Here is a 26696-nt window from a genome sequence, read left to right as displayed (position 1 = left end):
AGCGTACACTTGAGCAGGCCACCAGCCAAAAATCCTGATGAATCAAAGTATGGCAGCTATGCTGATATATGATGAAGTACAACTGATCAAAAATTTAAAAGCGTGTCTATTTCCCAGCATGCATCAGTCCTTTTTCCTCCTTGCTTTTGCTTCTTTCTTTCTTTCTCTTTCATTCTTTCTCACTCTCTCTCACACACACACTCTTCTCTCTCTCATAATAAATCAAGTGAGTGGGCATAGGCTCTCCTCCAGGAGGAGAAACCTTTAAGTGCAGAACAAAATCAGCATGTTCCATCCAAGCCTCCATCATACATTATGCATGCGACAAAGTTTGGCAACAGTGGAGCTGATGTGATGGCACAGCTAATCAATAAGAACCCACTGCATGAAACCTTTATAGTGGTTACTTTTTAAGGGCTCAAGTGAAGGAATTGTCTTTGTCAACTTTGGCTTAAAATATCCTTATATAGTTCAGGTACTTTCTCAGGGTCCACAGGTCTAGGTAAAAAATGTGTAAATTTTTGATGCCGTTTAGTCCTAGTCCCTTCTCTTGGAGTCCCATCTTTATTTAACGCAACATAATATCGTCTTCCAGTGTCTACATGTTTATATAGATTTGATGAATATGTATTATACCAGTTTTCTTCAAACTGCTCTCTGAATACGCACTCCTGGGTTAATTTTTCCTGAGAAGACAAAAGAAAAAGCAGTAAGGAACCAGTACTAAAAATAACTGTCTATCCATTTAATGCATGTATTACCATATTTAAAGGAAACATTACAAGATTATCTTTACTTATCGATACCAGTGACTCATTGCAAGTATAGCGAAATGTGCTAGGTAAACATTCCTAATGTTAACTATAGAAAAGATTCAACAGAGTTCCGTTATTTCTATGTGTTGCCTAAAATAATCACAACATAGACAACTCTGTGCGAAAGCTAAAAAGCTCTTTCAATAACCTGTTTTAAAAAACAATAAAAATAGCAATGTTTTAATTACCACTCATTCGAAAGAGAAAAGCAGCTCACAGCCAGGTGATGTTAATGGACGTATCATCTTAAAAATCTGCATTTATTTATTTATTTTTCTGCAAAGGATTTGAATTGTGAGATACAGCAAAAGGAAAACAGAATTGTTCTGTGGGTTTCAAATATAATTTAATACCTTAAAATCCAAGTGAATTTGTTCCAAAGAGTAATCGAAATATTGAATTGAAAGAAATACTATTTTAATATCTGTTACTTGGCTTATTAAAACAGAATTTAGGGTCTGACCAATTTGCTAAGCGATAATTCTTCACACAGATATATAGGACACCTAGTTTTGTCTTTTGTTCCCTTTGCACCTGATCCTCCAGTCCTCAACCTAGGCATAACTCACAAGGGCAACAAAGCAAAGACTCCAGGATCTTGTCCTTCGATGGCTAAAGTAAGAAGAGCTGTAGAGCCAATAAACTCAAAATTGAGGGCCACGGCTCAACACACACCCCTCTGAACAGTGGGGAACAGAGTTGTCAAGCCCCTGACAGAGCCTCGTATCAGAACACAAGACCTACAGAGTGAGGGAAAGAACTTAAGGAGAAAGTGAAGAAGAGCCTCTGAGCCTCCAAGAAGAAAAAAGAATTTAGAGCCACTTTTGGCCCTAGAGTCATATGCACAGTTCTCGGTGAAATGAATAGGAGCTACATCTATCTATCAGCCAAATTCTGCTTTCAGCTGTAACTCCAGTGGAATCATTCAAATTATTCTGGATTTACACCATGTAACTGAGACTAGAATTAGGTCCCAGCAGACAGACCCTCAGCTGTTGTAAATCAGCATAGTTCCATTGACATCAACTCAAGCTCTGGCCTTAATTATTATAGAACTCCAATTACTATAATATTTTGCACAAATGATGATAATGCTTTGTATGTTATATGCATTTATTACCTTGAATCAGAAGATCTCCATGTGCTTTGCAGACATTAACAAATTAAACCTTAAAACACACCTGTGAAGTAGGTATTACACTTTTACAGATGAGGAAACAAACACAGAGTGAAATGACTTGCCCAAAGTCACAAAGGAAATCTGTGACAAAGACAGGAATAGAATCCTGACTCTCAGCCCTGGTCTTTAAGCACATGACCATCTTCTCCCATGTGTGTGCATCCTAGATCACAATTTGTAGGCAACTTTTTAAGATGTTTGTATTTATCTTTTTTGGCGCTTTTGATGGCAATTTAGTGAAATATATTATACATTGCAATACTGCTCAGGTTTTGGTTTTTGTTTAGAAAATAAAGAAAAATATTTGTTTTCAATAAATCCTCAAGCATCAGTGGGCCCAATCTTGCAACCTGCTACTTGTGTAAGATTTAATTACACAAGCTGCCCCATTGACTTTGAGAGCTGGGATTGCACCAATAACACGTTTTTACTGAATTTTTTAAAAAATTGAGAATTAAATGTGTTCTAGTAGCCTCCCATACCATATACAGAACATTAAACATACATCTTTGAGATCAAGATCTTTCTTATGCTAACCAAATAATCTTTAAATACTGCTCTTGACTTAACATTTCTTGTACTTTGGGTGATTTTTAAAATTACTGTGTGTTTTTTAATAGCAAAAGCAGATGCTGATTGGTGTTTAATGCTGTGCCTTTAGCTCCACAGGGGACATAAAACTAATTCAAATTAAGTTTTCTGCTCTCTGCAGGGAATCTGATCACATGACATGCACTGCAGAATCAGTCCTTGTTAAAAATACAGATCTTGATAAAATGGTATTCTGTCCTTTCTTGAATCCATTAATTATTTATTCACTTCATTTACATTTCGTACATACTGAGAAATGGTCTTTTAGTACTATCAGATGTATATTTTTATAAGTATTTTCCCATACCTAGGTACACAGTTTAAAATAGTCTATCCCTTCATCTAGAATGCTTAATCAATTATGACAACACTACAGTATACTTAATCATCAGACCTTGATTGAGTTTATTTATTATACTGCATTCGTTCCACATATTTTTCACCTTACAGTTTCAATTTCTATTTTATGAAGGGTTCCCAATTTTCCCATATTTTCTTTTTGGAACATAGATACGCCCTTTTTTGTACCATATCAAAATAATTCATTTAGGAAAAATTGGTATGAGATCCATATAGTACACACTATAATATTTATCTTCCCAGGATATGGGTAATAATTTATACATATCTAAACATTCATATTTTTATGTGAAATGTGTATTTAAAGTATCTGAACTGATACAGTATGGCAGTCTAGGACAGATGGAAATTTGGAGTTTACAGATCATTGCAGTAAATAGACTTCCATTGACTTTGATGGGCTTTGGACAAGGCGCTCTGTTAACTAGTGATGTAACACTAATCCATTACCAAATGCGGACTTCATCTGATTTTGCCCTCCCTATCCCCTCCTAACATTGCTGTCACAGCAATAGAGACCATATAAGTACTTAGATAGATAGAAATTGCTACAAATCAATGTTGCAAAAAGCTGTAGCAGTTTACAACCATATTATGAGTGCCCGTGCATCGTATTCAAGACAGAAGCACCCATAATTTAGGTGGAGGAGAATACATAAGAGCAGAGAATGATGCATGCATGGAATAGTTTTGAGCAATAACATACGTGAACCCATCTGGAATACCCTTTTGTCCTTCCAGCTCAGTGTGTGGACCATTCACAGAAAGTCAACCCTGAGGTTTTGGGAGGGAACGTTATTGGTAAGCGTTTCCCCCTTTGGCTGTGATTTTCTGAAAGTACATTGTGCATAGCATGAAAGCAAAAGTTGGCCTTAGAATACTCCATTGTTTCTCTGTGCTGTGATCTGTAGCTTATTTTTTTTGTAATTACTTATCTGCGCATACTTTACAGTACAATGTATTTAACGTTACTAGATGAATTCTGCTCGAGACCGACACATACACCAAACGTATCTAAGTGGGATAGCAGTGGAAACTCTAACCTTTACTCCTGCGAGAGAAAAGGCTGTTTGCCTTCACCAAACTGTTCAATTTGGGGGCCAAATCTTGAGGTGCTGATCAAGTAAGGCTCCGCTCAAGATTTGACCTCGGAACTATACAAATCAGATGTTGCACAACACACCACGTTTCCAACTAAGACAGTTTATAGAGTATTCCACTATAAAGTGATCAATTCTCATTTTACTGTATTTCCATGTTTTACCTCTTTTAGCTTATTTAACTGTAGGTGTTAATATAATATGTATCTTTGAACTATTCAATTATATCACAGGACCCAAGTGGTGAATATGGATTTAATTCAGAAGTCTGCTAACCTGGTGCTTTGGAAGAAAATCTGGTCAACATTAGCTACTATGGAAACCCCTTTCTCTTTTTATATATTATCCACTATTTCACAGTGGAGAAAACAGTAATTACAACATCAAAACTTTCAGCCAGACCCATTAAAAGTAAGACTATGAATTAATAAAGTGCAAGACTATCGGACACCACAATGAATGCCTGACTAGATTATTTTTAAAATATATTCTTATGGAGCAGCTAATTTAAAATGTAGAATAATAAAATAAGAAAATGTTTAATCCATCTGGGTATTATTCTGAAAATGATTTCAGTCTGAGGCTAAATTACTTTTATTGGACAAATATTTCGTATTATATATTTGTGTTGCTTAGTAAAGGAAAACAAAGCATAGTATCCTGTGAAAAAATATTCAGTATCTTTTTTGCCCTTCTAAAGCCTGTTAATTAGGGCTACATTTAAAACTGTATAATGGATTTTGAAATCTGACCATTTACCCCATCCTTACTAAAATGACAATAAACATGCCATCTATCGTGCTTGTTATACATTCTTATTTCTGTGCAACACATCATTTTGCCCTGCTTCACATGGACTACTACATTGATTTGAATCAGAGAAGACACTTTACATGTAAATGCTTAATCCAAAAGTCCCAGCACATTATAAAAATAGGTAAATTTGATTTGATCAAAGCTCTTTGTATATCTACTCTACAACACCCTCTCTTAAGAAGAGTTATATTTTCACATATATTCTCCCCTAAATATGTGCTTGCAACTCCCATTAATCTGATATCAAAATAATGAAAGTTGTGTGTTCAATGAGAGGAAAACATAACTATACAAAATGTAATGAACAGACCCTTTTAATTTTTAAGCACTTTTCTACTTGCAAATTAGAGCATTATATATAAAATTGGTCTTATACTCAGTCTGAATAGTCTATTAAACAAACATATTATATTATTTACTCTAACTGAAGAGCTATCATAAATATTACAGCAGCCACATACAGGGCTACTTTCTTGTCTGATCTCACGTATTTAGCAAGATTGGTCTCTGGTTGGATGGAAGACCTCCAGGGAAACCACAGCTACTGTTGGAAGAGGTACTGGTGACTGAGGAGTGTCACTTTTCTTTTTGAGCTGGTGAACAGAGCTGGATAAGCACTTTAGTTGAATATATTATTTCCTGCACATTGCCATTTTTCTCTGACAACTATGTTCAACTATAGTTTTGGCAATATTCAGCCAGAATGCTATCATACCTAATGCTATTTATTAAATCATTTGACAAATGATGACAAAAACTTTTTTTTTTTTTAAAGTTTTAATGCTGCTGAAAGAATGCCCAGGATTATACAGCTGAAGGAGACGACTACCAAATAATGCAGCAAACTGAAATTCAGGCCAGTTATGATCATTAAATATTCCATGGCACTTTTCACAAAAGCAGGGATGTTAGGCCAAGTGTCTTGGCCGAATTCCAGTTGGGTAATTACATTTTGCCTATCTCACATCACTTTGTACTTTCAAATGGCTACTGTTTTAATCTTAGCTTCCCGTTCTAAAGTGTTGTTTACTGACAAACAATTGCATCGTGTTACACGTGTGTGAAGGTTTTATTATGCGTACACCTCCATTTACTGTATTCTGTGTTTGTTTATCTTCAATCATGTGGAAGCATTTTAAAAGCATTATTGTATCCAACATCTTCCATCCAAAACAATCCTAAAATTACGAGCATAGCTGGTAGAACGTGGTCTGCCTGTTGGCAGTCTGATCAGAAGGATCAATGACTGATTGGACATAGAACCTATGGTCTCTCTAGCTCAGGGCTGACATACATTGGCAGGGCAGTGAAACTTGCTGTTATTTATATAAGGAGAAGATTTCAGCATTGGTGGCTAAATCCTGGGAGTTTTGCCATTGACTTCACTAGAGCCAGAATATCTATCGGGGTGCTGGAACAATTTTCATAGTGGGGATGCTCAGAGCTGTTGAACCAAACTGTAAACCCGGTGTACAACTGAAACCACTTCAAGCCACGGGGTGCAGCAGCACCCCTAGATCCAGGACCTATGATATCTATCAATCAATAAATCACTCTCTCTCTCACACACACACACACACACACACACACACCCCAACTCCACAAGACAGTCTTTCATTTTACTGACACTCACTCTATTTGGACTGAAATTTTCCTAAGGTATCAGAGAAGTTTTTAATATGTGCTTTCACTGGATATGTAATCATTTATTTAAACAATTAAAATAACTCCAGTGCGGATGGATTTACTTCTGCCAGCAGTGACTGTGCACTGTGTACATCTGTTTACTTGTTCTAATGTATATATAGAAACACTTTAATTATAGTCAGTTGAATGAAGTAGATAACTGCATTTACTTCAATGTCTGGATACTGAGATACTTGCAAACTCATTCACAACGGGATGATGATGTTGAGGGCCTGCACAGGTTTCCACTGAAAAACTGCAGAACTCTCAGGGAAAAGCCACAGCTATATAAATTGTCAGAGATCTATGGACTTCAAAAGTTGAAGATCTGCTTGAAATTTACTTAGGCAGGATTGGGACTTGTGTTGTTTTCTTTACCAGTCCTGCCCAACAAAGTCAGTCTGTAAGGAAAACAATAATGGGCCAATTCTTGAGTGTTTTCCCACTGTCTTCAGTGCCAACAGGATTGGGATCATTCTGTGCCTTACACTATTTACACCACTGACTTCTTTATTTTAGGGTTGCCTGCCATACTCAAGAGTACAGCTGCCAACATGATCTGTGCATCTGATTCAGAATACTTGGCTGAACGAGTCTCAGTGAGCCCTTCCAAGAATCTGAAAACAAGATTTACATGTTTTACATTATGCAAACTGACATCAGACCCAGCCCAATTTCTACTGAAGGCAGTAGAAAAATTCTCATTAACTTAAATGGGAGTTGGATCAGGTTTATAATGATAACAGGAAAAAAATTAAAACACTCAGTGAATCATTTCAGACAGATTCAGATTATTGAACAGTGTAAGGTGACCCAGACCATCCTCGCTCCCCACATTCAATGGGGTCAAAAGATCTCATATATGTAAAATCAGGTATACTGTCCTGCAATCGTACAATATATTCAGAAGACTATACATATATACTATGTTTTAAGACAGTTATATGAAGTAACTTTTTAAATATATACAGACATATTAATTTCACCAAACTTTGTTTAAAAACAATGAATATATAAAATATAGCCAGGCTGTTTAATCAGTATCATTAGATAAAGTTGTCCTTTATAAGTACAAATCAATGTTTAAAGAAGTCATATGATCCATAACATTTTGCCCCAATGCCCAAAATAAAAAATAGTAGTAGCAATTTATAGAATTTAAAATATTTAATTTTAGATTCTTTCAGTAAAATAGTTTGTTCAGGCTCTGGTAAACTAGATTTCTAGGCCCCAATCCTTCTACAGGCTCTTTGGTGGCTTACCCGCTCATACAAGATTGCGATCTTATTAAGAACACTAGCATTCTAGAATCAACACTGTGGATGCAATTCAAACTTCCATGTTGGACAAGTTTTTAGGTCTATTAAAAAAAAAAACACACACACATACTATTAATTTTGGACAGATCTAGTCATTGACATGCAAAGTCTCAACTGGAGCCTGGCAAGATCTTGATGAGTTTGCTGGGTACTGTGTACCTGATACCATATCTAATGTTAGTCTCCCATGGAATCTACTTGAGGCCATTAAATGTAATCCATTCATTGGTCAGCTAAGCAAAAATAAATTGATATTAAGGCAAACATTTTGTCCCACTTGCTCCCTAACCCACCACCACCACTTTTACCTGGCAGGATTCATTATCATTATCTTCTTACACTTTAGCTATTTAAAGATTATGGGTATGGGTTTGTCAGCATCCCACTTTTTTGGTCTTACACTTTGGGGACTTGAAGACCCAATTTAAATATTTCAGGGAGCAACAACTAAAGAAAACGAATAATATTTTTCCCTTTAAGACAGTCAGTCAGTGATCCTTAACATTCAAAGGCTGTTTCTTCTAGTTTTGTTTTCCAGATTATCCACTTCTTTTCACATTTGTCCATTTTGAGTTTCAATGAGATAATCTTGCCCTAAGATCACTTGTTTTGATATTTTTTGTCATTCATTTTCTAAATAGGACATATGAGATTTAACATCAGAGTTCCCTCAGAAAGGCCAGGAATATCTTCTGTGCTGTTGTAATTTACATTAGGCTCTCAGAGGTGCAACTATTTCAGCCATCAATGACTGCTTAGACAAGTCAAATGCCTTGGGTGTTTTGATACCTTCCCTCTCCCCAACCCTAAAAAAAACAGTGGAATCCATCTTTAATTGTTCAAAATTTATCCAGTCAATTAATTGCAGCTTTGACAACAGAAACTTTCTCTAGTAAACTTTTTCATAAGACCTACCGTACAGTTTAGCATAATTAACATTCCTTGCTTCAGAAAAGTTTGGGATTTGAATAGCTGGGGAGCAGCAAATCAGGAATGAGGTATACTTTAAAAAGATATGCAGGGAAGCTCACATAACACTTGCCAATTTCTTTTGGCCCCCAACTTTCATGAGCATCCAAAATTTGAACACATTTTTAAAACAACAAAGGGGAAGGGGAAGGTCAGCAAATCAAGGATTAAGTATGTCCTGCTTTACCATATTTTAGTTTATGATATGTCTGTCATTTAACTAAAAGAAATAATGCTACTTCTTCTTTCATATGGCTTGGGTAGGTAGCAATGATTACAAATCGGTATCTAGGTTTGATAGTCAACATGTTGCTGCAGCAGTGAGCTGGTGAAGGTCCTTGAGGCCACTGGTGAAAGAACGAAGGGGACACTCAGATATGATATGCTCCATTGTTTGTGCCTGGTGACCACAGTTGCATACAGATGTTTGCCTCATTTTCCATGTAAAGGGGGTTTGTCCACATCTCCCATGAGATGTCCTGATGCAATTCAATCTGCACCAGTCTTTCCAACATAAGTCAAAACCCAGTGGTTCCTCAGCAGGATCAGCAACGAGCTATTTGTTTTGAGCTGTTGAAATGTTCTGTGTGGCTCTCCATTGAAACTCAACATCAAAGTTGAGTGTAAGGGTCTTGATGCAGTTCTACAGAGGGTTGCAGGATTTTAATCTTGTCTTTAGTGGGTTCTGCAGGTCCTTGTGCAACAGGATCCTCGTGTTTGCATTGACATGGTTGAGAAAGCGAGATTTTGGGGCAGTTCTTCCAATCTGTGGAGGCTGGATGTGCAATAGAACTGGGAGCCAGTCGACTGGGATCAATTTGAGTATCCCTGACACTATACATATGGCATTATTCATTCAATAACTCAATAACACTACTACATGACCGGTACATTGCATCATAAGAAGTTGATCATAGAATCTGAGAGAATCACTCAGGTCATTCAGTCTTATCGCTTTCAGTTTCATAAGACTATGCTCAGGCCTAGTCAATGTTTAAAATGAAGCCCTATAAAGAAAATCTAGGTGCTGTAGAAAGTAATGTTGGTGATTGATTAGCTCTTCCCTTTAAATCAATACTGAACCAATATCCCTGCAGAGTGCCAGGGATTGTAACTGAATTTTTGACAACACAACCAGGGCCAATTTCCAGTTTTACTAAAAAAGTTGATCTGCCCAGATGAACAGAGTGCATACCCACACTCTTAAAACTAGGCATACAAGTTCATATGCTGATTTCAGATGGCCTGGTACCCCTACACCCCAAAAAAACCCCTTTCTTTCCCATATAAATTCCTCTGTATCTTTGCTACCATCTAGGTTACTGGCTGAAGCATCCTTCAACCTGCATTCACTCCCACCCTATCTATCCTAGAGGAACAGCATGGGGCTATTAACACTATTCAAGTTTTAACAGGGCTCCCCATACAAATCCTAAAAGGGTCATCTGGGAAGCTGAGGGCAGACTAGAAACCTTAGGCAGGTTTTCCCTACCCACAGCTACTGAGGATCATCGGGCATCTTTCAGGCCTGTAGGCTCAACAAAGATGGAGCTAGCAGCAGGGCAGGCTGTTTCCTGCCCCACCACAGAGGGAGAGAGAAAGGCTCAAGCTCCTTTCCCTTCCCCTCCAACAACAAAGACCCTTTTGGAACTGGGGGTCAGAAGAAAAGCAGCCACATCAACTCCTGCAGAAAAAGAGATGAGATAATGAACACCTTTGGTTACACCAGAGGGTGGCAGAAGGCAGTAATGAAAGCAGTCAGATCACTACCTAGAAAAACACAAAAGAAAAGAGGGGATTCTTGTAGGAGGGGAACAAAAGGGGTTGCAGGACTTGATGTGAAGGAACAAAATTGCAACATCTGTACATTTCACATGAAACCTGTGAATTTTGTCTGCTTTCATGTGAACCTTGAAGCAAACTTGTCCTAATGAAACTTATCAGAAAAAGTTCATAACCAGAGATGCAAAATTGCCTCTGTCTATTTAAAAACAACCCCCTTCCCCCAGGCAGAGAAGCTTCTCTTAAATTTGCCTCCTGAAAGTCCTTTTAAATCAGCAGACCTTCCAGGCCAGTAAGCCTAACTTCAGTAAGAGGCAAATTGGTTGAAACTATAGTAAAGAACAGAATGATCAGACACATAGATGAACATGATTAGCTGAGGGAAAAGTCAACATAGCTTTTGTAAAGGGAAATCATGCCTCACCAATCGGAATTCTTTGAGGGGGTCAACAAATATTTGGACAAGGGTGACCCGGTGGATATAGTGTTCTTGGACTTTCAGAAAGCTTTTGACAAGGTTCCTCACCAAAGGCTCTTAAGCAAAGTCAGCAGTCATGGGATAAGTGGAAAGGTGCTCTGATGGACCAGTAACTGGTTAAAAGATGAAAAACTAAGGGTAGGAATAAATGGTCAGTTTTCAAAATGGAGAGAGGTAAATAGTGGTATCCCCCAGTGATCTCTATTGGGACCAGTGTAGTTCAATATATTCATAAGTGATATGGAAAAGGGGGTAAAAAAGGTGGCAACGTGTGCAGATGATACAAAATTACTCAAGATAGTTAAGTCCAAAGGTGACTGATAAGAGTTGCAAAGGGATGTCTCAGAACTGAGAGATTGGGCATCAAAAATGGCAGATGAAATTCAATGTTGATAAATGCAAAGTAATGCACATTGGAACTACATACAAATGTTGATACAAATACATACAAAATGATAGGGTCTAAATTAACTGTTTCCACTCAACAAAGGGATCTTGGAGTCACTGTGGATAGATCTCTGAAAACATCTGCTCAATGTGCAGTGGCAGTCAAAAAAAGCTAAAAGAATATTAGGAACCATTAGGAAAGGGATAGATAATAAGACAGAAAAGATCATAATGCCACTAGATAAATCCATGGTGTGCCCACACCATGAATACTGTATGTAGTTCTGATCACCCCATCATAAAAAAAAGATATATTAGAATTGGAAACCGTACAGAGAAGGGCAACAAAAATTATTAGCGGTATGGAACAGATTCCATATGAGAAGAGATTAAGAAGACTAGGACTGTTCATCTTGGAAAAGAGACAACTAAGGGTGGGGATATGATGGAGGTCTATAAAATCATCACTGGTGTGGAGAAAGTGAATAAGGAAGTGTTATTTACTCCTTCACATAACATAAGAACAAGGGGTCACCCAATGAAATTAACAGGCAGCAGGTTTAAAACAAAAAAAAGGAAGTACTTCTTCACACAACACACAGTCAACCTGTGGAACTAATTGCCTGGGGATTTATGATGCCCAAAACTACAACAGGGTTCAAAAAAGAACTACATAATTTCATGGACTATAGGTCCATCAATGGCTATTAGCCAAGATGGATGGGGATGCAACCCTATGCTCTGATTGCCAGAATCTGGGAGTGGATGACAGGGGATGGATCACTTGATAATTGCCTGTTCTAGTCATTCCCTTTGAAGCACCTGGCATTGGCCACTGTCAGAAGGCAGGATGCTGGACTAGATGGGCCATTATGCTGTGCAATGGGGTTGGTACCTAAAGACTTCCCTGCTCCCCGTCCCATATGAGGCTGATCTCACAGTGGTGGTGAAGCGAAGTGAGTATAAAGTATTTGGGATTTTTCTGGATCAAAGATGCTAAATGTTATCGCAAGGTGACATTATTTTCCAGTAGTGTTTTTTCTGTCCTGTTCTTACATATCTGCAGTGATACTTTGACTACTTACCTAGCCCAATTGCTCTTAAAATCTTTTTTCCCCTAACATATAGGCTAAACTTTTTCTCACTTAGTTTCCTTGCTCCTTGTCCTACCATTTGAAAGACCAAATAATTCTCTTCTTTTATTTACATTAAAAAAAAAAAAAAGGAGTACTTGTGGCACCTTAGAGACTAACCAATTTATTTGAGCATGAGCTTTCGTGAGCTACAGCTCGCATCCGATGAAGTGAGCTGTAGCTCACGAAAGCTCATGCTCAAATAAATTGGTTAGTCTCTAAGGTGCCACAAGTACTCCTTTTCTTTTTGCGAATACAGACTAACACGGCTGTTACTCTGAAACCTTTATTTACATTGTAGTCTGAAAGGTATTTATGGAATGTGACATTATGCCCTCTACCCATACCAAGTTATTTTCTGTGGACTATGAAAATCTCTTTTCTCAAAATGTCTTATTTGCCAAACTTTGGATTTCTTGTATATGTCCTTGCAAATTTACAGGAACAAACCAGAAGTGCATATAATATCACAGGTGAAGTCCTGACAAGATGCTGTAGTGAGGTATTACATTCCTAAGCAATACACCCACACTATAATATATCTCTCTTCAAAACACACACCAGACTTTTGTCGTGCAAGGTCATGCTTAGTTTTCTATAGATTATTTCATGTAGGTCTTAATCAAATTAGCTATTTTCTAGACAATTTACAGACTGAAACACAGATATATTCATTTCCTCTTTCAGTAACAAAACTTACTTATATCTATATTAAATCTCATCTTGTTGCATGGGCTCTATTGTCAAGGGGAATCATACTGAGTCTTCTTTGCATGCTAAGAAGGGGAGTCAACATGAGTGGAAGGGACAAAGTAGCTGCACAGAAGGAAGAGTTACTACAAAGCAGCCTCCCAACTATGGCCACAGAGAACGACCTCTGGCCTCTCCATGGATGCAACACAAATACTCAGTTTTGCAGGCCAGAACTGAGGGGTAAAGAGGAAGACTCTGAAAACAGCCACTCTACATAGCATTTTCCTACCTGAGAGCAGCTTGATACAAAGAAAAATCATTTTACAGGCATTTAAGATTTTAAATGTTATGATGATGATGGAGGAGCTCCTCCTTTTGAAGCTTACATATTGTGAAGAGGGGAGGACAAACAGCTAGTGGGGATCTACCCAATAGGCAGGGCTTTAGGAAAGCCAGGGGGAGCATGGATGGGTCAAGATGGGTCAAGATTACCAAAACTGACACTGTTGTTCCCAGCGGTCTCTTGCCTTCTGTGAGAATTGTCAGTAGTCACATACCCTGGGTGTTCTACTCTGCCATCTGTCCCATCTCCAGTGGTGCTAAAGATATCTCAGGACAAAGCCTCAAATTCCATGCCTTTTAACACACAAAAGGGAGGATATGTGCCTTAAGGCAGTTGATTTGGAAGCATTGGATACCTTTTACATTTCATACCTTTTATAATGTTCGGCCAGAGATATATGTCAATGTAAATACATATTCTTCCCACTCACTGCATCTACACTAGCAAAGTTCGCACCTGTTAACAGTAACAACCAGCAGAAATGCACCTGCTCTGGTCCTATTACACTAATGTAGACTAGGCACTTCTGTCATAAAAACCTGCTTTGAGCCCTGTCTCCACTAGCATTTGCACAGTAGCTGGCAGTTGCTCAAATATGGGTACTAATTTTGCTAGTGGTGACAAGGCTTTTGAGTATCATAACACTGAGTAGCCATTAGATCTTATGTTTCATTGAAAGTAATACGATTTGATCATCATCAATCTTTGGTATACTGCATCTCTGTAGTATGAGGACAGGCAATCTCTTGTCATGCATTTACAAATGGAACCCCCCAGTCTGGCAATCCTCCTTCTGAAGGGCTCCATTTTTTAAAATATTACTTTGAAAAAACATTTAACAAGGAGTATTTTCACTAGTTCAGTGTGACATTATAATACAAACACAGAATACAAACCTAACTTGTAAAAGTTCTGTCACATTACTAAAATTAACTTCCCAAATCCATTTATTAAAGCCTCATCAGTAAAACGGAGTCATTTTTTAATTCGTTTCCTTTTGTTATCCTTAGATATTTGCTTTAAATAAAATCTGAAAAGTGTAGTATAATTTAATTGGTTCATTGGACATATGTTTATCTGCTTAAATAATTCACCTCATGAACTGAAAATCAGGAATATTACTCTTGTTTCTCTGCGTAATTCAGCCATATAACTAATTCATGTCTTAACTGGTTCTTTGCACTATTTATCAATTGCACAATAATTATTCCTTAAGATTGGCCATGACTAGTAAATATGCTGTCACTACTCATGTATCATTGTTCCCACACCTCTTCTCTAGATCATAGTCTCTTCCCTCCTCCTCCCCCACCCCACTTGCTCTATATTCTGTCCCTTTTGCCCTCCCCACTCTATCGTCTCCTCTCTTCCTCCTCTGGCTCTCCCACTCCTTCCTAGCTTTGCCAATTCACATCCCACATCTTCACCATCTCGAGTCTTCTCTTGGTTTTCAGTGATATTTCCCCCAACCCTGATCCTCTCTCCATTTCCCCCTTCCTGCCTCCCACATCCTTTCATTTAATCGCCTCTGTCCTCCTGGACTCCCCTCCCACACTCCTCAAGTCCCACTTCCCTCATCCTGCTCCATCTCCAAAAAAAGGGCAGTCATCCCTGACTCCTCTATCTCCCTGCTCTCGTGGAGCATGATGTCAGAGCACAGAGCATGAAACCTGGATCTCCCTTGGACACTGCTCTGCTGGACCACTCCCATGTGGAAGCTTCTCCTTTTCTACACACTTTGCACTCCAAATCATCCCCAACGGAACATATGTTGGGGGCACTGGGCTTCTCCTCTCCTGCTCTTTGTACTCACAGGCCCTCCCTCGCCCCTTCAAAAACATTTCCTCCAACACTTCTCACTTATCCCCTCCCTGTAGCGGTCATCTGCTCCCCACCTCTCTCTTCCCCAACCCCTTGGTCACTGACTGACTCCTGACTCTCGCATCTCATCCTCAGTGACTCCCTCCAGGCCAGACTCTCCACCACCTTCAACTCCTTTCTCCCTCTCACTGCAAGGCCTGTCCCACCAATCCCTAGCTCTCGCTCAACACCAGTATCTGCTTCCTCCTGCCTCTGAAGGAAGCCCCGTGACTACACAACCTTCTTCCATTCTAGACATGTTCTCCCCTTCATCAGTCCTCCACCCTCCTTGTCCAGCAGCACTACCTCTTCATTCTGACTCTCACACTGGAAATCTCAAGACACCATTTTTTCCTCCCTCCTCAAACCCTCCCTGCCCCTCTCTTTCACAATCTTGCCAAGTTTTCAAACACAAGATCAACAAACTTCTTTTCCTTGCTTTTAGGGCCCTGCACAATTTAGCCTCTCCCTACCTCTCCATTCTTGGAACTTCTGCTGCCCCTTCCAAGGATGATAACTTTTATCAACCACATGTCTGGTTCTCCATAAACCCCTTATGCCTGAAAAGAGATCCCCCAATAAATCCACAAACCAGCCACCTTGTCCTTCTTAAAATCCCTCCTTAAGACCGACTTCTACTACAATGCCTACTGTAAACGGCCTGTTAGCCATGATCATTTATAAACAAGGGACATTAAAACTTCCTGACTACTATCATTTAAAAAAAAAAAAAAAAAACTTGAGAGTTGTAGTCTGTCTACATAATCACTTTTCCCTGCCACTGTTACCCTTGTCCTCCCCATTTGCTTATTATATTGACTTGCTCCAGCTTGTCTTAAATTAGATTGTAAAATATTTAAAGCAGCGGCTATGGGTTTGTACAATGCCTAGCACAATGGGCCTCAGATCTCATTAGGGCTTCATGGAGCTACTGTAACACTAATAATAATTAATGCAATCAGATGAGAGCATGATTTTTTTTTAAACTGGTGAGGAACTTACCGAGCCATACAGTTCTCCTTTTTCATTCATTCCAAGGTAGAGTCCACTGTCTACCCCTCGAATGCTGACCAAGCCCACTGCTATACTGATAAATTCCAGTATGCCTGCAAAATACAGAACAAAAGAAATGTACAGGTCGTTTCCATTTAAAGATTATTTGCTTTTGATAGATCACTAATTGACAAGGAGATATCAAAATTGTTTTTCCACTTTAGGGCCATATCTCCAACAAGTAGGAGAACTACTGAATGTGCTATTTTAAAATACACAACATGTGAAATAGTTAACTCTCCTAAGCCTCTACTAGAATGATGCATTGCAGATAGCATAAGGGTGTCAAGCCAAGAGATTATTCTCAACCTTTCCCAGCATTTTTTTAAACAAAACTCTACTGCATGGTCATATTACACAACGTTTATCAGTATCCTGATTTGCACCACAAACAATAAATTCAAAGAAAAAATGTAAACTATTCAGATAGATTCCTTAATCATGTTAATTTTGGCTATGAAATTTGTTTTGCCAAATAAATCCCTAAAAACATGTTTTAATAAAAATTGTAATAGGAAAATAAAATGTTATCTGTTTGCTATGAGAAGCATTTATTTCCAAGCATCATTGAATGAGGAATACATACATGGAAAGAAATCTCCTCACAGCGCAGTCCTCCAAAAACTTGAGAAATGAAAATCTGAGGTGCAGTCCAGAGCCTCACACACATTTGTCTACAAACTACTCATCTAACTCTCTGGGATGATACTTTTACTCATCCTAACTTTGAAAATTAAAATATTCCTGCTCCAAATAAACCTGCATAAATGATTTTTGTACATTTTACAATACTCTCCCAAAGAGGCATTTGTGCACTACAGATCAGAATGTTCTGCAGAGAAACACTGCTTCTGCAAAGTTCCCAGAGTTCAGCGTGCATCTGCATCACCAAGTCACCTGGTTCTGGATTTTTTTCCTTCCCCTCCCTGCAAATTGCTTAACTCATCATCGAGGATGCTATCACCCAAGACTTGTACAAATCTAGAATTTCAGTGGAACAAAATAGACATCGTTTTTCATTTTGGAGTATTGGTGCAAGACTACTATGATCTCATAACAACTATACTTTTGTATTAATGTTGCAGAAGCATATTGCTGCATTAAGCTACTTTCTGAGCCATAAAATAAAATGTAGAGAGGCATTTTCAATAAATTGGTAGAATGTATGTGTCTAGGCACCCACATAGCTATCTAAAAAAAAGCTTATTGGAAATTATATTTACATAAAACAATCGCATAATATTGCAGTGTTGAGTCTTATCTGGCGAATAAGTACTTTCATGGATTTATGAACAATTAATTTTTCATCTCTCACAAAATAGTCTGTGCACTAATCAATAACAGGCATGAGCCACATAAATCTAATAAAATATAAGTCAAAGCCTATGGGAAAATTTTGTAGCCAAGATAATGTAAAGATGAAATGTACTCCCTATAAGAGACTATTGATCATTACTTTATATATTATTCAGCACTACACTGTATGTTTACAGTTTTGGTAACCCTGACATATTAAGGCCTATATATTTTAAATTGCTTTGTACATATGTACACAGAGAGAGGGCTTCGCAAATGTAGTGGGGAAATATTTGGTAATTATGGAATTTTGTCTTTGAAATAATAAGAGATGGTATGCAACATAAAGTATTTATGGTGGTGTTTCAGACACAATCAGCCCGTTGAAACAATTAAAACTTTCCCCTTATCGTTGCATATATAATACTTCCAAATCTTGTTAATGAGGCTTCTTCTGTAAGACTTTCATTGAACTATCATATTACTTGATATACATTTCCAAGGAATTTTAAATGAGGCCAACTCTTATATTAAGTGTATAGCATTCCATATAGTAGCTCTAAGTTAGTAATGTTGAGCATGTATAAAAGTGGAGCATGACCTTAATTGCTGCTCTAATTTCAAATATCTAGGTGCACATTGCTGACTGTCGGGAGGGAGTGCTGTCATATGTTCTACTGCAAGCACAGTAGCAGATTTTTCAAGGTAACTGGCAATGAACACCCACATATTTGAGATTACAATAGAGCCATCTGAATATTTTAAATACACAAGCCTATTCACAACTAGTATTATATATTACGCACTAGAGTACTTCAAGAGATTATTTTGGGCCTACCCTGTAGTCCTTACTCTCAAGCAAACCTCTCATTGACTTCACTAGGAGTTTTGCCAGTTTAAGGATTGCATGATTTGGCCTTATGCCCTTGTGAATATTTTCACTTTACTATGTGTACATTATACAAACTATACTTACAAGTTGAAACGGATATTAAATTAAGAGTAGTCCAAACCAAAATACCAGGCCAAAACACCTCTGAACTTTGAGGCTTAGGCCCCATTTCCAGTCAAAAATCTGACAGCCTCCAAAATGAAGATATAATTTTCTCAAAACATGTGAGCATCTTATTCTCAGACACTGAACATTTCCACTTCATGGCAGAATCCAACTTCTCTCTAAGGAAGTTGGGAAGAAACTTCTCCAGTGGGAAGGTTATTCCACAAATGCCTGCATCGGTGTTTCTTGCACCTTCCTCTGAACGATTTGATACTGAACCATGTTAGAGATACTGGACTAGATAGACCATTGGTCTGACCATGTAGGGTAATTCCTATATTCCTACCAATGCCATGGGAGGTGAGTAGGCACACCTTTTGCAGAATAAATTCAACTTTTATCTAGTCTAATACACAATAGTAAAGACTGGAACTACAAATGTATTTTCTTTGGCCTTAAATAGCTAGGCACTGTATTTGTCCCACCCTTTGTACATTTCTATTTTTCACTCAGTATAGTTATTTATTTTTCATATTGCAGGACTGAGGAACATGTGGCTGCCACTTAACACCCTGAAATGTCATAAATCACCAATACACTAAATAAGCCATCAGTGACTTATTTGTGAAATTTCCAGAGAGGAGGTAATGAGGTGCCCAGCACAGAGGAGGGAAGCCACAAAGAACCTGGAGCCAAAGAGCTAGGTAAATAGCACTGTGCTGTAATATATTTAGCAAGTGAGAATGCTACCACAGAAAAAAGAGAGAGGAGGAAAAAAGATACACTCCCTGGCTAGGAAGTTACTGAAGTTCAGACTCATGAAACAGATAGCTCAAAATGGGAAGGGGAATACAGGGAAGAGAAGGACAGGGCGGGGATTTCCCAGGCTTTCCCCCAATCCCTACAAATCACTGGAGCAGCCTTCTTTTCCTGGACACCTACTGTCTGCTTTTGGAAAGCTCCGATTCTGGCACTCAGCTGGAACAAACATTTCAGCTGGGAAGTGCTGCCTGCCAGTCACAGCTGTCACCTCTCTTTTCGTGCATGGCCACTTGAGGCCAATTGAAACACCAGGGAGTAACTACAACTCCCCAAGAGGCAGGAGGGCCCCTCAGGCTTTGACAGAGCATATTGACCCTAGATAACTTTAAATGGCTGGCAGAATTGCTGGTTGTATTGGTCAGTGGCAACTGCAACTCAGCTGCAGTTCCAAGGATACTGTGTTTTGTTGCAGTTACTGCATCCAGAGGTGTTACAATGCTTCTGGGGGTGGTGCTGCTGCATCATCGCCACCACACACACAGTCAATAACAGGGGGAGCGGGCAGAGAGAGAGAGAGAAAATGGGAACACTATTTCTTGCAGGCTTCCTTTCCTCCCTCAGGTGTCCTTTATTTCTCATCCAGACCCCTAGAATGCAGTCCTTACTCAGGCTAGAACTCAGGGAGAGTTTTCCCTGTGCAAAGACTAGATAGCCACCTGTCTTGGATGATTTAGACACAACAATTCCTGCATGTTGGAGGAGGTTAGACTAGATGACCCTTGCGGTCCCTTTTAACCCTATGGTTCTACGATTCTGAGACTAAAGGATCGAGCTAGGTACCTGCATGTTTTCCTTTACCATGCGAGCCCTCCCCCCAGCCCAGTCCCTTCCAAGAAGAGAGTGGAGAGGGTAAAAAAATAAATAAATAAATAAACAAACAAACCGAGAGAGGAGATCACATATATACAGCACCAGAAGGAGGAGGGGGAAGTGCCAGAAGCTGTTTCTGCTGCTGCTTCCACTCCCGTTTCTGGAGCTATTGTCTGCACCCCCACCCCCTTCAGCCGGGCGGGCAGCAGGGGAAAGGATGTTAGTCACATACACTGCAGCCACTGCCCAAGGACTGCTGCAGAGATGCTCTAGGTCAGGCCATGTAGCACCCTGTGGATCACTGGCCTCCACAAGGGGAAGAAAGCCCACTAGATTTATGGTTCCCCGCTTTAGCGAGCACCTCAGCCTGCCCCCTCTCCCACAGGCTCAACTCTGGCTGGTCCCGAAGTAGCTCTATAAAACACACTGCCTCCACACACACACACACACACACACACACCTTTCTCCTGAACAAAACTCGGATCCCAAGCCTAACACCGTCGCAGGCTCGCAGCGGTCACGGGTGACTTATATAGACAGTCGAGTGGGTGGTTTGCAGGAGCTTCCTCCTTCCCTTGCTGCTGGTACAGGTGCTGATTGCGGAGCTTCTTTGTGGCTGCGGCGGGTCCCGAAACGGAGGTCACCTCTCAGCAGCTCCCCCCCCCCCCGGCCCCCACTGCATATTCCTGGGTCTTTAATGCTGTGCATGCAGTGCGGTGCTGACGCAAAGGGCACGCCCTTCACTGTCCCAGAGTTACTGAATGACTCCACTGTCTACCAAATGCCCTAGACCAAAGGAGACTGCATCAAAAAAATCCTTTGTCACCCCAGAGAGATAAGGCTTTGATCACATGGGATGTCATGGGGGAAGCTAATTCTGCTGTCACTGCGCGATTTTTTAAGGTGTACGTTTGGCTATAACAATACAAACTATTCAGGCTCCCAGCACACAGGCGAGCTGGATTCATTGCATGCCATAGGCACGCCTCCCAAATTGCATCCCAGAGTCGGCTTTTTAGCTGAGGGCTCCTCTGGGGCAAAGCGGGGCCCCCAGAGCGCACAGCAGGGCCTGGGGATAGTTTACAAACAGCCTCTGGTCCCCTTTGTCCTCCCTTTTCCTGCGGGACTTCTTCGTGGCTCTGCCCCGCAACCCCCGCTGCCAGCCCCCACCCCAAGGCTGCCCCAATGGGGTCCCGCTAGCTCTGGGACGGGAAGGACCCGCCTGTACGTGCGGCCGAGGACGTCCCTGACCTAGAAGATGGAAAGGAGACGTCAGGTCAGCAACATTTACTAAGCGGCCGCCCGCGCGCCCGGGCACCGGGGGTGCCATCCAGCCCTGGTACACCTGCAAGGAGATAACACCGCCCCACCCTAAGTCAAACCAGCATCCCCTCCCACCACCCCCATCCCGGGGTCCTCCTTTGCAAACCCCACAGCCCTGCCTGCAAACGGGCAGGAGACAGTCCCCGCGCTTTGCTTCGGCAAACTGCCGGGAGGGCAAAGCGCTCCTCCGCCGAAGCGGCGCCGCAGTGCTAGAGCAGCTGCCCCCTCGGCACGGCCCCGGTTCGCGCCCCAGCACTGCGGCGGCAAACCCGGGCGGAAAACAGGCTCCGAACAACGCGGTCCCCGCCGCCGCGCTGGGCAGGACCAGCTGGCGGCGCCCCTCCGAACGGGGGGGAACCCGGAGGGGTGTAGGACCCTGCAGAGTGCCTCCTGCTACGGCCCAGGCCGCCGCGCGAAGGAGCAGCCGCCGCCGCGCGGCCGCCGTACACCTGCTAGCGGCGTGAGCCACGCTCGCCTCCGAACGCGCCCGAGCCGCCTGCTGCCGCTCTGTGGCAAAGTGCCCCCCAGTGCTCAGCTCCGTCTGGGCGCACGCAGACCACGGCACCGCCTGCTCCCGGGGTCGACGTGAGCCTCTGTGTGTGTGTGTGCGCGCGCGCGCGTGCCCCCACAGAAAAGGCGGGGAGCCGGGGGAGAGTGCAACAATCAGGCAGATATTGCTGTCAAGCCCTCTCTCAACTTTCCTTCAGAGTTTCGGCTGGGCTGGAAAGCCCCGCTGCATTCCCCGTAGTATTTTACTCTACAGGTTATTGCCTTCATGCTAGTTTCGGCCAGACCGTAGGTGTTACTTCCTCTGTATGGGCGTTTGTTTATAAAATTGCCATTTTTTTTTTTTTTAGCAAAACAATCATGAAGCAGGGAAAGCCCTGCCAGGTTCCCGGTTAGCTGCAGCTCCTAGCTCTGAGAGCGGTGTGCTGCTGTGAGTGATTGAAGGAGGGTGTTCGGAAACAACGTTCAGTTATCAGACAGAAAAGTCTGACAGCGGCTAACATACGGTGACTGTGCACGTTTGAATCCTCTCCGCCCGCCCTCGAATACCTTTGGAGATCATCCCTTACAACACTGGTATTATCTAAACAGCCCCACAAAAGCAATAAAATACAATTTAGATCTTGTTCAACATCTGGCATTAAAACATGAAGGGGGGGGACCCACCACAGGACTTTGTTTTTACGACCTAATTTAAGTGCTGTCAGGTGGGTTCACTCACAAGTTAACTCCTTCCAACAGCCCGGATAGCTACGAAAGCACCACCCTCCTTAAAAACCAATAAGTCACTCCATCCAAAGTGACTCCGCTACTTTTATAGATGCACCCGACAGAGTCTTTAAAATTACCCTGCCAGGAGGGTAGCTCCAGGCCCATTTGACTACGTATGCGCTCACAGGCTCTTAAAAGTGGATGAAGGCATAAGCCCTCCAGTCCCCAATGCTGAGTCACAAATAGCGACCTCTGGAAATGAAATCCACGGAATGCTCTTTAAAATTAGCTCCCGGCTTTACACACACATAGTTCAGGGAGCCCACATTTTGCTGCATGCTTATGGAAAATGACAAGGATGGGTGTTAACTGGATACCTGCGCGCCCTACAATGTATTGTCACTCTTCTTATTTCATAACTAAGATCTTGTTTTATGCACGCAGAGATCATTCAGAGAGAGCTCTTGTGCGGACAGGGAGGGTCTGCTGGTGGATCCCTCACTGAGAATCAAGACGATCCGTTTATAATTCAGGTAGTTACCTTATTAAGATATATATATTTTTAAAACCCTTCCATAAAAGTGGCTACAGACTGAGAGCCACTCCCTTCAGGAAACTCAGTGGATTTTAAATTGTAGTAGTTACCGATTAAAAACCCTTTAAACTCGTGAAATCAGCCCATTCAGTAGAAGCGTCCTGAATAATAAACAAAAACTCCCAATCTCTCTCTCTACCCTCAGGCATAACTTAGAGCTAGGAAATATTACTACTAAAAATACTGTAAGTGCCGCTGCTTTGGCTGCTGCAGTTGTGCCACCGGCGTATCTGCATTTCCGTACACATTTCTGTAGCTGGCCCGTCATAACAATAACAATAAATCATTCTCCTCCCGTCGCGTTTCCCCCCGTCTTTTTATTAGTTCATCACAATATTTCATCACATGACCACTAAAGGGTTAACGATAATACCTACCAAATCTGCTGTGGTCTTGCCTGGTTCCCTGGATAGTACCATTGGGGAAGATTTCTAAATGAAATCCAGTCCTGCAGTATAGCTGCCTCCGCCTGAGGATCCCCTTTAAATGGTCCAAGTCCGTGACTGCAGGCCCCCTGGGTAGCCCACCTGCCTCAGACTGACCCAGGTGGTCACTTAACAAAACCGGACTATCCACCGGTAAAACGGGCACATTCCCAAAGGGTACTGCATCCTGCACACCGAAATAGTTCCCAACTTCACCTAAGGGAGCCATCAGAAGATTCTGTTTTTAGAGAACAAGAATAAACAATAATGGTGCCAAACCCAGGAGATATAAGATTGGGTATATCCACTCCACTTCCCCTCCCTATTGCAGTTACAGAGAAAATGTTCTTTCTTCAATCCATTAAATGCATAAATAAAAGTAATATTCTGTTTTGACTGGTACAGGGTCAAGGTCAAACCCCTGTTAGTCTAAGAAACCACCACTTTATACTCTCACACTGACATATTTATAAACATATATATGTGTATATCTATATATATGTATATATATCCCCAGCTCTTAGCAAGCAGTAAGGTCTTCAGCCCATCCAACTGCAATAAGGAAAAAAATCCGTAGTTTCTCCATTTGGTTTAAGATAAGAATGACCATAGCAACTTAAATACCTAGGCGTTATAGGGATTTTTTTTTTTAAGATGCACAGGCTACGTCAGGATTTATGGATTCTGACTCCAGAAAGGCATGCGCTGTTTTTACTCTATAACAGACTGCATACATCAGCATGAATCCTGCAAGGGGGCGGGGGAATCTCACGTTGTTGGCGGAGATAAATCCGAAAAAGAAAAAAAAGAAAAAAACTTTTGACGTCCAGATCTATTATCCAGAATTCTCAGGAGGCTCAGCAGATGTCCGCTGGTTTAGAATTATTGACGATCCACAAGCAAAGCAGAAACGTACAAGTGCTTGTGTCTTTCTTGGCTGGCTCGAAACAGGTGTTGCTTCTGCAGGGCTCCCTGTGAAATGTTGTACTCCAGCACTGAGCTGCAGCTCTTGACTGTGGATCTCCATCCAGCACGCAGAGTGGCGCAGGAAGAGGCATTGGGCTGGGTTTAAGGTAGTCCTGATTGCTACTGGGAGGATTCTCCGAGGTCCTAGCGCTCAGCTCTACCTGCTGCAATACAGATACGGTTACAGCTCTATGCACTACTTAAAGTAGCTCTCTTACTGCTCTGCGGCAATGTATGCATGCACATAACTAAATAAATGGCCAGAAACGTTATGGTATAAATGAAACACGCGCTTAATGTATCAAGCCACACTGCTGCTGGAAGCAGGATCTTTTGGGAGATCCCTGCAGAGCCAGGTCCACCATGACATTGGATAAAATAGCATTATCATTGTAACTGGAAAACTACTCTGAAGGCGGATTCTGACATTCCCGGTGTTATTTGCGATCACAAGGGGGACTTAGAGGTCACTGACGGTCTGGAAATCAAACCCACTCTTGTGAATGTGGATAGAAAGACCAACCTCTGTGTCAGAGCAAATCATTGCTCGTTACACTGACAATTGTATGCCAGGTACATTGCATGCCAGCCACCTGTCCCCATGAAGCACAGCGTGGAAATTTGATCGGTCACCTGGAAGTTTGTGGAACAGTTTTATTGGAGCCCCGTTATTCTTCAGCTTTACCACGTGGATTTTTTCCTTCGCTGGAGCCTGAGCCCCTTTCAGCGCTGTCGCACTCCAGAGTGCCTGGGAGGCGAGGGGCGTTGGGGAGCCGCCGCAGCCGGGAGTAGTTCAACTCGGGCTGGGGGGGCAATTTTGGGACAGCTCTACCCTGCCTTTCTTTTCTACTGTGATCTACGGTACTCACACGCTAGGGAGAGCCTCGCTCTTTGCTCGGAGGAAGCTGTAGACTCCTGCAGTTCGAAATCAGGATAAGAGCGTGGGATTATAAACGGCTTTTAAGGCTCGGGAGCAGGCAGTGAAGAATCTGGACAGTGTCCCCGTGCTGCTTCCAAAGTCTCCTGCAGCAGCCGACTCCCTTAATGCTTCATAATGAAATCACTTCTCTGTGAACCGGACTCGTCCACGGGTTTCTGCGAGCAAACTACAGTCCAATGCAATTTAAAAGTAAACTAATCTGTAAACCCAAATAGTTTACGAACCAGTATTGTTCTCGCAACAACACAATGCACCGCAACAATACGTTGGGGGGCGTAATAGTAAGTCTGGAGTGTTTATTTGTCACCAGCCATATCACCGCAATGAGAAGGAAGGCGCCAGAAGGGTCTGTTGATTTTCTAGAAAGATGACTTTATATCAAGGTGAGGTTTGAATGACAAGACCCTCTGATGGGGCAGGGTCCAAAGAGGTTAGTGGTGGAGGCTGGAGACTGATTTTTGAGAGGAAGAATTTTGCAAGCAGATGAAAAATAATGTGTTTGGTGGTTCTTTTATGTGAGTGGCTATTAAGGAGCTGGTGAGACCCATCTCACCTTTCCCAGCTACAACAGTTTGAAGTACAGAATGGACAATATTCAGTTTTGGACTAGTGACAGATTTAAAATCCAGTATCTCACTGTATAATGGGACTCGAAATTTGTACTTTATGTTCCTGGAGAGGAGCTGGGAGCCACCTTCCCACTTGTTTCTAGCCCTGGTAAACAACCACATATCAGACC

General features: G+C 41.4%; 1 protein-coding gene across 1 annotated transcript; it reads right to left on the bottom strand.

Annotated features, from left to right (window-relative positions):
• Positions 1–440: 440 nt before the first annotated feature.
• Positions 441–25109, bottom strand: FGF9 (fibroblast growth factor 9). Its single transcript, XM_077806090.1, has 4 exons — positions 24968–25109; positions 24004–24267; positions 16515–16618; positions 441–686 (listed from the first exon to the last, which is right to left on the bottom strand). The coding sequence occupies exons 1-4, from the start codon at positions 25107–25109 to the stop codon at positions 441–443; spliced, it is 756 nt and encodes a 251-aa protein (XP_077662216.1).
• Between the last annotated feature and the right edge of the window lie 1587 nt (positions 25110–26696).

The sequence above is a fragment of the Eretmochelys imbricata genome, chromosome 1 (genome assembly GCF_965152235.1).
Source record: "Eretmochelys imbricata isolate rEreImb1 chromosome 1, rEreImb1.hap1, whole genome shotgun sequence".
NCBI lineage: Eukaryota > Metazoa > Chordata > Testudines > Cheloniidae > Eretmochelys > Eretmochelys imbricata.
This window is presented reverse-complemented; position numbering and strand designations above follow the sequence as displayed.

Bases quoted from the DNA above. Each gene is read 5' to 3' on its own strand.
- FGF9 (XM_077806090.1), bottom strand. From the start codon at position 25,109: ATGCCTCTTCCTGCGCCACTCTGCGTGCTGGATGGAGATCCACAGTCA. The intron at 24,268-24,967 runs GTACGTTTCTGC...TGGCTCCCTTAG, and splicing joins CAAGAAAGACACAAGCACTT to GTGAAGTTGGGAACTATTTC. The intron at 687-16,514 runs GTAAGTTCCTCA...TTGTCTTCTCAG, and splicing joins AAGGAGAACTGTATGGCTCG to GAAAAATTAACCCAGGAGTG.